A 12,057-nucleotide genomic window follows, 5' to 3' on the forward strand; every position below is an offset into this window, starting at 1 on the left:
GCAGGGGGTGCAGCCCACTATCCCTCGTGAGTCAAGGAGTTGAACAGGCAATCTTGTAGTTTTGAGCCCACTGGCCCATGTGGGAATCGAACTGGCAGCCTTTGGCCTTAGGAGCACGGAGCTCCAACCACCTGAGCCACCGGGCCGGCCCTGTTCTATATTAGATTAACTCCTTTCCCCCTTTACCTATAATTCTGCTTGAAGTCTGTATACCTTGGGTAAAACTTTCAGAACAATGCTACTGTATTGATAGCAAACATCCTTCTCTTGCTATTTTTAACTGGGATGTCTCTAATGTTTCATTTTAAAGTATGATATCTGTAGCTTTTACAACATAACATTAATAATGTATATTTTCCTAAGATGAAGTCTCAAAAATCAATTTGGAAGAGGATCATGAAACTTTATTAATAAAGACTTCTGTTCCAAAGATTTATTCTAATCACAATTATAGTACATAAAATATCAATACTTCTTGTTGAGAAACAGAAACTGTGGCCATAGTATTGATGCTGACTTAAGAGAAATGGAAGCCTCTACCTAAGGCAAGAATCTGTATCTGAAGAATTCAACCAATATGAGATATACACAAAACAATCAGTTCAACAAATTAAAGCATGTCGGAAATCAAGAGGACAGCTTTAATGGGAGGCTGATATGTCTATTTTACTTAAGAAACATAATGTACAATGACTAAAAGAAGTATATATTCCCAGGAGAATTAAGAGTATGTATACCTGGATTAGCACCTAGAAAATACATAGAAAAGAAAGCAGGTTGGCGGGGAGCTTTCTGTGAAAATCATTTGGGCCCAGAGTTCTAGGAGCAAGTTCTCACTGGCATTTGATTCCATTCCACAGGAGCTTGATCAGCTGACTCAGTGAACTGCTTTATGTCTTCAGTGCTTATGACAATGGATGTGTCAGCTTGATGGGGTTTATATGTAAATTTAAGTAAAATATAAAGTTTTATACTTACCCTAGTTTTATCCCAAAATTACTGCACTACAAATTTGTGGTACATTATTAACAAGACATTAGGAAAGTAAATGAAACCTTTTTACTGAATGTGTGATGTGACCTTGTTCAAGCATGCTGCCCTGGGGATTACTCACAATCTCACAGGTACACTGATAATCTTTGGGGGGGCCACTGCGGGGAGGAGGACCACAGATGGCACATCTTAGTTAGAAAAGGCCCTACAGTGACCGTGGCTACAAGGCCTCATTGAATGAGACGTCAGCTAACGTTATTCTGAGCACTGACTGCGATGCTCTTTGGTCACATCATATTCATCACCAGGAGGAGAACTCTCCTGCTTACAGAATAGATCAGTGGTTCTTAACTGGGGGCGATTTTGCCCCCCACCTCGGAAACATCTGGCAATGTCTGAAGACGATTCTTCACAACTGTGGGGCGTGCTCCTGGCAGCTGGTGGGTCCAGAAGCCAGGGGTGCTTCCAACGTCCAACAGTGCACAGGGCCGCCCCCGCACCAAAAAGCCCTCAGGCCCCAAATGTCAGCAGTACCAAGGCTGAGAAACCGGCATGTGTCTGGGTTGTCCACAACGCAAAGAGTACACTCTGGAGGCAGAGGAGCCCCACACCCCACAGCTCCGAGGTTCCCATTCAGCTCTCAGCAGCAGAGCCCGTTTTCCTCTGTCCTGTGACCCAGGGCAAGCTCTCCCTTCCATCCAAGAGCTCCATAAACATCTGCCGAATGAACAGAGGATAGATGGACAAGAAGCATGTTCAAAGTCTTCAACTGACTATACTGAACAGTGGCTTTTAGGACTTAAAATTCCCCTGCACCTCGGTGACGTCGCAGTGTCTGACTACACAGGACCTCACAGGTAGGGTCACCATACTGCTGAAGATGGAGTCAATATTTAAGGGAAGCATGTCTAAATACTTCTAGATTCACGTTAGTAGGGAAAACCAAATAAAATGCGATTAAAGGCAACATTCAACACACCACTTTAAACTAAAAAGACATGAAAGGCCATGCACAGCACACACCATTCCTTTTTTTAATATATTTACAATTTTACAGACTTATCAATATATCTTCTATCTTTACAATTATAAAATTATTTCAAACTGTAGAATAAGTACCACTGAATTCCCTTAAACATACATCTTGTAGCATTTATTTGTTTTATCCTTTAAGAGGCAATTATTTACCCAAATTCAAACCACTTTGAATGCTACAAAGGAAGCACATGGGAAAATCATGGAGAAAAATAGATTTAGATAAAATTTTCACACATGACTTAAATGAATCTATTTCAATAACTCAAATAAATAGTGCTTTATTATTTACTAAGCTTCCCCTGCCAGGGAAAACAAAACAAAACAAAAACAATCCCCACAAACTGTACCTTTAAAAATGCTGACATTTATAAGCAATTAAGTTATACTCTAGATCCAATCAGTGGACTGTGGTAAGGGCTAGCTACAATTTAGGCTCAAATAAATATTATCCATGGACATTTTTCTCATCCTGCATAAACCTGAGGTTGCAGAGGTGGAGGAAGTTTATCATTTTCAACATTTTCAGAGTCAATAGCTGCTAAAGACTGATTTGGTGGCTTAATTTCAAGTGGACATTTCTCAACAATGTCTTGAACCTCTTTTGCAATTCCATCCGTCCAATCTATTAGGTCTTTTTCAAGTTTCTTGGCTTCATTCATAATTCTTTCCTGTCGTTCATTCAATTGAGACAGGAGATCCAAGTTCTTATACATCTGCTTAACACCTAAACAAGCATCAGGAGACCAATTCTCAGATTCTTGCTTCCTGGGAGAAGTCTGGCCAGACATATATCGATCAAAATCTTCCTGACTTAAATTCAAAGACTGAGCGTCTAACTTCTCAATGAAAGCCACAGCACAGCACTACAAAAACAAGAGAAGGTTATTTATTATTGTCACATGAGGAAAACTACAAATATTCCAATCTATTTTTTAAAAATCCTTTTATTATGGCGAATTTAAAACAGAAGGAAAAGTAGACAAAATAGTCTAATTAACCTCTACAGACTTTAGCTTCAAAAACTACCAATTCATAGCCAATCATGTTTCCTTTATGCCCCCATCTGAAACAATGCACTTCTTCCTTTACAAGAAAACCCACAATGAAATCTAATTACCAGTCCTACGGAGTCTGACTGTCAGAAGTTCGTTCTCTTCTTGGTTGGTCACAGATACCAGGCCTTGCCCGGGGTGACACAGGTGAGGAGGCCTCTGCAGTGTCTGCCCCACACTGGCTACTCCAGTTCCTCATGGGCAAACCCGGAGACCCCTTGAAGTCAGAGGCTCCGTCTTCCCTGCCAAGTTCCATGCACAGGAAGCACTGTGGCCAGGAGCTCCACGCCCCACACAGGAGCACACCTCATAACCTGTCCCCTTCTGAGGCCCTGCCAACTCCACAAGGTCCATGGGGGCATAGCCAGCCACTGGGTGTGTTCTCAAGGACTGGTGAGGCACATGGACCGCTGGTCCTCAAAGAGGTAGTTTAAATCATATGGTTAAAAGGACAAGCTTTGAAAGCGGTCAACTTGAGTTGTCACTTCTGTCACTTGACAGCAGAGTTGTGTAACCCTAGGAAAGTTACCTAAGCTCTGTAAGATTCCACATCTGCAAAATGGGGGCAATCCCACCCAGATTTATTGTGAGAATTAAAGAACACAACACACAACGTGCTTAGCTCACAGGTCTGTAGAAAGCAATGAATAAATGGTAACAATTATTAGTACAGAAACGCTAGAACTAATGCTCAGTGAAACAGACACCCATTAGTTATACTTTCCTATATTGATAACATTTTTCTACAAGGGGCACATACCATTTTTACATAAAAAAAAAAGGCTATTTTTCACAAGAAAAATGTGCAGTATAAACGGGAAAACAGGCAGCTCTCAAAATTTCTTATGAGAAACTCATCCTATTAATTTATGATCCTATTACTCATAAAAAAGCAAATGTCTCTTGAAGAGGTGTTTCACCAAGCTTTGTCACAACTGATTCATGTGACGGAAGTGGCCCAGCAGAGCCCTGCACACAGGCTCGCCTGGTGTGGAACCACTGCACCCCTCACCTGGAGGCGTCTCAGGCGATCCAGCACTCCTGGCGGGGGATGGGCACATAACCGCCACCAATGCAAACAGTACACAGTTGACCCTTGAACAACATGGGGGTTAGGGGCGCCAACCCCCACGGAGTCGCAAATCCACCCATAACTTTTGACTCCCCCCAAAATTAACTAGTAGCCTACCAGCTGCCTTACCCATAATATAAACACTTGATTAACACATTTTTCTGTTTTATATATATTATATACTGTATTCTTACAATAAAGTAAACTACAGAAAAGAAACTGTTAAGAAAATCATAAGGAAAATACATTTACAGTATTTATTGAAAAAAATCTGCATATAAGTGGACCCATGCAGTTCAAACCCATGTTATTCAAGGGTCAACTGTATATCAGAAAAGAAAAAGAAATCTCATGGGGAAGCAGTTTCAGCTTTGAACAAATTAAATTTGAGGCACAACAAACAGCTGGAAGTGGAGCTCAGCATGAGGTCAAAACCTCTGGGTCATCACTGTACAGGTGACCAGCAGAGCTGTGAGTAGAGGAGACAGCCTAGGGAGAGTGGTGCACAGAGGACAGAATCCCAGGGAATGACTATTCAAGAGGAAGTAGAGGACACAAACCTACAATGAGACAGGAAGGAATGGAGTTGTGGAAGTCAAGGGCCATGAGCAGTCCTAGAACAAAGGAGTCAGCAAGTGTAAAAAAAGGGAAGGAAAATGAAGACTTAGTTCCCATGGCAACTGGCAGAGTTTTCACTTCTGCCAGAGCATTTACAGGAGAAGTGGGACTAGAGGCTCACTCCGAGTCAGGCAAGAGCAGGATGAAAACAGCAGGTGCGAGCACAGTTAAGGCTGCAGGTCAAGGCGCCAGGAGGCCGCAGGGTGGAGGGGAACCAGCAGCCCCCAAGGCGGGTGACAAGCAAGGCTCCCTCGGACAGCTCCCAGTCTCGCTGCCACCCCTCTCCATGCCTCCATCTCCACAGCACTCAGGGGTTCCAGACTGTCTCGTGTTCTCTAGACAACTTAACCCAAAAGGCTCTTCTCTAGCAGTCAAGTGCACGCTTCACTTACGTTAAGAAATGTGAGTACTTTAGTCACTAAAGCATTTTTGTGGAGTACAAATAACCATGTGTATGGAAGGATGAAAAACACTGCAAATAATGGCCACACATCATTGTGAAAACACATCTCCAAGTCCCTGCACCTGCGCAGACGAGAGCACTGGAGTCCCAGGTAGGTGAACACAAAGGCTGACAGTGGTTAACAGGGGCAGGTCCAGGTTCTGAGGGACCTAAGGCTTAGATGCTTTTGGGAACCCACTTAAACAAAAAAAAAATACGAACACAAAATTAGGTACGAAAGTGAATACATACTATTTAGGATGTAAAAATCAATCACCACACGTTTCTGGAGGCTTGGAGATTCAAGTACCTGTCTTTTTAGACAACTGATGCAGAAACATGTTCTTATGTGCCCTGGCTTCCTGTCCCTACCTATTTATTATGCTGTACAACTTCCAGCACAAGAAACAGAGCACATAAGGTGTCTTGCAGCTCAAATTCATTAGCATGACAGAAAATCTAGTCTAAGCAAACAAGCAGAAGTTTAGCAGTCAGTAAAAGGAAGTATCCTGACGCATAACTTAGATACATATACTTTAATACTGTCTTGCCTAGAATTAATTAGCACTGTAAAAACATAGTTGAAAATCATTTCACATCCTCTAACCTGACTTTTTATTAAAATATCTCAGTATTCAGTTCTAAGATGTAACTTACAGAAATAAAACAAAAAATAAACCCTAAGTCTTTTAATAAAGGAGTCCAAGTCCAGGATGTGACTTGCTTATGGTTGAAATAAGCCACCTAAGTGCATGGCTCTCACATCCAGGAGCCCGGGGAGTGGTGGCCAGTGGCCAACAGCAGCCGACCCCTCATGGGGCTGTTTCCCCAGAGTCCAGTCCCAGGAGAGGGGTGTTTACCTGCCTGGTCACACATGCTCTGTGACAGCAAGCAGCCATTCTCACAGTTATGCCGAATCCTTAACTCAGGAGCACTAACCTACCATAGACCTGGGAGTGATCTGTCACATCATGGTTCTCTCTGTCATACCAAGAAACCAGATACTCACCAGATTGGTGAAATAGTAGCCATCCTCTCCAGTCATCAGCCGGCTGGGGTTACAGAAGCGAGTGACATACTGGATGTTAGACTGTAGGCGTGGGGGGTTGCCCTTCAGGACGATGTAGATGAGAGTGGGCAAGAAATCGTCGGCTGAGGCTGGCTCGTTCTTGGTGACCTTGATGGCGCTGAAGACGTGCTTACTGCACCTGGTGACACAGGCCAGCTTGTCCCTTGGCACACGCTTCGAGTCCATCTCGATGATATCTACAAGGCAGAAGACACGACTCCAGTGAAGAACGACTGCATAACAGCAACATGAGCTATGCAGTCACAGAGATCAGCTCGCTACCCCTTCTCCACCAGTTAACTGAGTGGATGAAAACCTGAAATGGCAAAGCCAGAAAATATGAGCTTATATGGTACTTACAGAACACAACACCATGAGCCAGGGACTAACAGCTGGCTCTACAAGCATGTTTCTCTTCATCCTCAGAGGATGCAAGGATACTACTATTATTAGGAGAACTGAGGTCTGGAGAAGTTTGATTAGCAAGTTAATGTGGGGCGGGGGAATTCAAAACCTAGTCTTTCCGATTTTAAACCCTGATGGCAAACTGTTAATGAGTGCCATGGAGAAATGCGAACCTATTCCTGCTCCTGTTTCTCTTAATAATTGTAAAACTCAGTTTAGAACTCAATTTTCATACTGCTTTTTTAGAAATGCAGCCGCTATACAAAGCATCTTTGTACTGGATATCAAGACCCAGGTATAGAAACCCACCCCACGGAGTCCACAGTGGCCAGTACTCAGCGTGTAAATCTCCGCCAGCTACCAACATCAACAGAAACTTTAGGGCCCTTAGAACCCGTTGCAGAGCAGAGGGATAAAGCAAGAGTATACTTTAATCTCATCAACATTTTATTTCTCTCAGGAAAAAATTAGTTCACGGCCCTTCACTACTATGAAGTCCCACTCTGTGTGGGCTCTTGTGTGCACACACTCTGTCACAAGGACTGGGAAGTGGTGAGGAGAAGCTGGCACAAACTCACTGCTAGAACAACACACGCAGGGGAGGGAGTATGTCTTTGGATGCTTTACCACCTGGAACATCATGAAAGAAAAAAGCTGAGGTGGCTGAATCTGACAGCAGTTCTCGCCATGAGCAGGAATAAAAGCGTCAGATTTAGGCAGGATGGTGGGACGGAGCAGCCTAAATATGCTGCTCTCATTCTTTCTACTGTCAGCTCATATCCCTGAGGTCAGCTACGTGGGGACCCGCAGGCCCAGCAGCCATATGTGGGGGACAGAAACGCTGAAGAGTGCAAAGGCCTTATTTTAACTTACTAATGCTTTCATTCCCCCCACTTATACACCTTTTTGGTGAATTATATAATTTTCACTTATTTTATTATTAGTTACCTTAATTTTTAAATTCTGCATTGTAATTATTACTATATCTCAGTCTATTTTTCTTTTTCTATTTACATAGAACTTATTACAAAAAAGATATTGGGGAAGATTTTTTTACCATTTTTTCTACTTCCATATACCCTATTTAGCCTTTTATTGTTGATATTTATTCTCTACGTTAAATAATTATTAGGTTGGTGCAAAAGTAATTGCGGTTTAGAAGGTTAAAAATAATCGCAAAAACCGCAATTACTTTTGCACCAACCTAATAACTACTTTCTCATTAATCTTTATTCTTTACGTTTTAAGTTAATAAAAAATGAATTACTTTTTATCTGGATGCACGTGTAGCTGCCACTGCCAGGGGCAGGGCCAGGGGCGTACAGAGGAAGAGAGTGGAAGGGGGGACCCAATCCAAGGCATTTCTCCCACACTCTTCATCCTGCAGCCTGAGGGAAGCTTTGCTGTTGGCCGCCCACCCCACTGCGACCCCACAGAGCAAGTCCCCGATCTGCAAGGCTCTGCAGTCTGACCAAACAGGAAACTCACCACTGCATCAGCTGTCCTTCTAGTAATGATAGCCCTCCCCCCAATCTGCCTGCTACTATTGACTTTTCAGAGTTCTCAGACAACTGCTTTGTGTCTTCTGTTGGGGGCTGTTACTTCTAATCAGCAGGAAAGGTAGGGCTGAGTGTAGATACTCTGTCTCCACAGACGTCTAAGACTCATCTTTAACGGAGTTGTGAAACAAAGCAGGCTATACTCCCAAGTTGTGTTTTCTCAGCCTGGGCACCACCTATCTTCGGGCTGGAAAGCCCTTTGCTGGGGGCCGACCCATGCACTGCAGGGTGTTTAGCGGCACCCCTGGCCCCACCCACTAGCTGAGCGATGTTAGCTACAGTGGAAAATGCCTCATGCGGTATGTTTATTAACAAAACTGACAGTGCTGATCAGTAGCATCTGGGATGACTTGGAGAAATTTAACTGATGTCTCAACATTTAAGGCCCTTATTATAGAATGTCCTCTATAAACACTCCTGTACTTAAGCTGACAATTTTAGATCAGGAAGAAAGTGATATCACCTCTGGTTCCCACAGAGGCAGACTGTGTCTGCACTTGGATTGCCAAGATGTCAGAGCTAAAATGAGAAAGAGTAAAAAGGTTTTTAAAATTTTGAGGCTGAATTTTTGGTATCAAAAGAACTCTTGAAACTCAATCCCAGGTGCGTTGAAAAGTGAAAAGTTTCACCTCTCAAATTCTATTAACACACTGTTAATGTATTGAAATCCTCTTTCTTAGTTCTATTTTTAAGTAAGCAATAGTTGGGCACTTTGCAGTTTCTGGTTTTTCAAGGTCTGTCCTGTGGCTTTTCAGAAGAGTCCGTAACATAAATTCCTATAAAGGACTTTAAACATAAACCAGTTGGTCTTGAACTTGGTAAAAGCCTAAAAGGTCCACATCCAGGCTTTTGAGAGGCTCTCACCTCAATTTCTTACAACGTTTCCTGAACAAGGTAGGAGTGGGGGTGGGCCCTGACCCACAGGACTCAGTTCTTGGACCTGTGACACAGCCTAGCTGAAAAGCTGTGAACAACCAAGACGACAGTATTTAGCTAGGCCAGTTAGATTCTACATGGGGAATTAAAGAGTAATTCATTTAAGAACAAGAGTTGAAATGAGAAAATATAAAAAGAGAATAGAACTTGAGAAAGTGGGAAAATGTTAACGGCAGGTAACCCAGTCCCTAGAAGGGCCCTGGAGCTGTTTCTGTGAGAGTTCGGTCCCCTTTCCAACACGGACAATATATTAAGCAAACCGCCATTTCTTCCTGTTATTTGAGTGAGTCTTTGGTTCTTATAACCAAAGGAGCCAACTTGATAGCCTGCCTCCAACACTCTCACAGCAGCTGACCCACGTTCCCTCCCAGCAGAATGTCATGAACAATCTCTAAATGAGCAAGTCTTTCCAACTCTTCTCCTTAAGTTGGCCAAGGTTGGATGTCTAGGAGTTCTTGTTTTTTAAATGTTTGTGTTGCATTTCTGCTGAGTTATTCCTATGAATAAGAAACAGGAACCTTCTTAGGTGCCTGTGATAGGGCAGGTAGGAAGGTAGAAGTGAGCAGGAGAAGGACAGAGCCAGCCCCATTAGGAAGCCCCTGGCAGCTGCTCTCACTTGGGGCATAAGCACTGTGCTTGCTCAGCAGGATACTGAGAACAAGATGTGCTGTAAGAAGAAGGAAAAATGCCAGAGAGGGAGGGAAACCATCCCACTTATCAGAATATACACTCTGCTTCTCAGGACCATTTTAAGGAGCTTCTCAAATAAATCATGGGAGATAAATGGGTTTATACTTTTGCCCTGAGAAACAACCCTGGGAACCAGAGGGGAGGATGGGACACCTCAGCAGAGAGAGGGGGAAATAACTGAGAGGGCGAGGGGGAGACAATTCTACCCACGGAGATAAAAACCCTCCCACAATGTAAGCAGGGGCTGCTTCCCTGTCTTGGGTCAGCCCGTTCTGTGTCTCAGAGTGTCCTTGCTTTTACTAATGAACTTTTCTTGACTGAATTCTTTCCTTCACGAAGACAAGAATGGAGGAAAACGTACCTCCCAGTAACACCTGGACCTGTCCAGAATGGCAGAGCCACATCAATTTAGGGTACTTCATATAATTCCTGAACAAACCAGAAAAATAATTCGAAACATAGCTCTGATTGACAACCAGTTAAAAGCATCATTTTAATATGTAACTCTAGCTTGCGGATTACCTTGCCTCACCAATTCCCTCACTCCCTCCAAACTTATTTTGAATATATAAATACAACTGGGTTTTAAGACATTTACCCTAGCCATATTGGACCTTAATTTAGTTCAATGCCCAAGAAATAAGAGACCTTGGTCATGGAAAGTGAAGAGAAGTAGCTTACCTGATAATAAGAATGCTTCAAATTCATGAAAATAACGGTCTTGCAAATCCCTTTTTACTACATTCCAATATATCTCTGGCAGTCTGCATTTTAGACATACTTATACTGTCTTTCTGCTCACTGAAATAAGTATAGATTTATAAAACATAATGTTAACTTCAAGGGAAAATCATCCCAATATAAAAGGTCTCAGTTTCACTGACCTGTAATCGCTTTCACCACCATATCAGACACTTCTGGAATTTCTTCATTAACAGGGACACAAAGCATCTGAGGTGTAACCCAGTGCAGGGCTCTACAAGAGAGAAAGACAGTGAAAGAAGAGTTCCAAGAATGGACTGTAGTCATTCATCTCGTCATTTCCTTCAGTTATGAGAAAGCAAGGGACACCACCGACCAATGAGACAATCCTAGGCCCAAGCACACCCCACTGCACATTAGCTCAGCTGATGTGCCAAAGTAGCTAAAATCCTAGAGTGAGGCTTCTCTTCTACACTTATCACAAGAAAAGCATAAGAGAGTTTTACTGGCTGAAATGAGGTTACACCAAGCCTTAAAAGCACTAGATACTTGAGAACGAAGATTTGAGAATACCTGCTGCTCCCTGCTCACCACCATTAATGTCTTCGTGGCTCTACCCTTGACTTCTAAGTGTATCAGAGCCTGTGTAAGACGCTAACAAGCACGTGTCACTCCAGTTGGAGTCACTGAGCTCCCTGGTCACATCGTAGCCTCACTCCAGACCTCCTGCCACTGACCCACACCACTTGCCTGCTTCAGTCTCTCTCTGCTCCTCAGCCCAAAGCCCATCTGGTTACTTCTGGCTGTGTCTTACATCTTTCCACTATCCACTTCTCACTCCTGGTGACACCAGGCAGTAGGTCTACCAGTCACCAGCCCCACTGTCTGAGAACCCCGTTTGGAATTCCCTGGCTCCTCTGCTCCAGAAAACTCTTCATCCTGCTCAGTCTTCCCCGGTCCCCAACCCTGATGGCCTATTTCCTAAGTGTCTCACTGCCACTGGAATGCAGAGAACGAAGGCTTACGCTGTGGCCATGGAAGTCTGGGTACTCTGCAGTATTATCAGCCCAGTGCCAGTGGGAACATGGGACTGGAGGAATGGCTCAGAGGTGAGCAGCCTGGTCAGGGCGTGGGAGAACGACACCCACTGCTTTGCTGTGGGCATTCACAGCTTCCTGCCCGACAAGACAGTACAGGGAAATGAGAAAACAATGATATTTCCTCCTTAGAAATGTTGGGGATTTGACGTCAATGCAAACATCAAGTACGGTTCTTACCTAAAGCTACCTGGATCAGATGGATAAGCAAGATGGCGATGTGAGCCCTTCTCTCCTACCAACATACCATATTCCTTTACTTTCTGACACCACAAAGCAGCTTATATGCTAAGGATGGCAGGTACCTTAGCTGTTACTTGCTCTAAAGGTTTGAAATTCAAGCGCCCTGTTTTCCCACAATGTGTTCTTCCAACAGTTGGTAGT

General features: G+C 43.5%; 1 protein-coding gene across 8 annotated transcripts in view; it reads right to left on the bottom strand.

Moving 5' to 3' along the window:
* Nucleotides 1-382: 382 nt before the first annotated feature.
* RABGEF1 (RAB guanine nucleotide exchange factor 1) overlaps nucleotides 383-12,057 on the bottom strand; it is a 62,281-nt gene continuing 50,606 nt past the window's right edge. For 6 of the 8 annotated variants that reach the window (XM_019717610.2, XM_019717609.2, XM_019717608.2 and 3 more), the window contains 3 exons: nucleotides 10,759-10,850; nucleotides 6,225-6,481; nucleotides 2,005-2,894 (listed from right to left, as the gene is read on the bottom strand). In XM_019717610.2, coding sequence (XP_019573169.1) covers nucleotides 2,496-2,894; nucleotides 6,225-6,481; nucleotides 10,759-10,850 — 748 coding nt within the window. In that variant the 3' untranslated portion in view covers nucleotides 2,005-2,495. Of the gene's footprint in view, nucleotides 1,711-2,004; nucleotides 2,895-6,224; nucleotides 6,482-10,758; nucleotides 10,851-12,057 lie in introns of those variants that run through there. The other 2 variants (XM_074328485.1, XM_074328484.1) reach the window with 2 other exon arrangements.

Source organism: Rhinolophus sinicus, linkage group LG03 (assembly GCF_036562045.2).
Source record: "Rhinolophus sinicus isolate RSC01 linkage group LG03, ASM3656204v1, whole genome shotgun sequence".
Classification (NCBI taxonomy): Eukaryota; Metazoa; Chordata; class Mammalia; order Chiroptera; family Rhinolophidae; genus Rhinolophus; species Rhinolophus sinicus.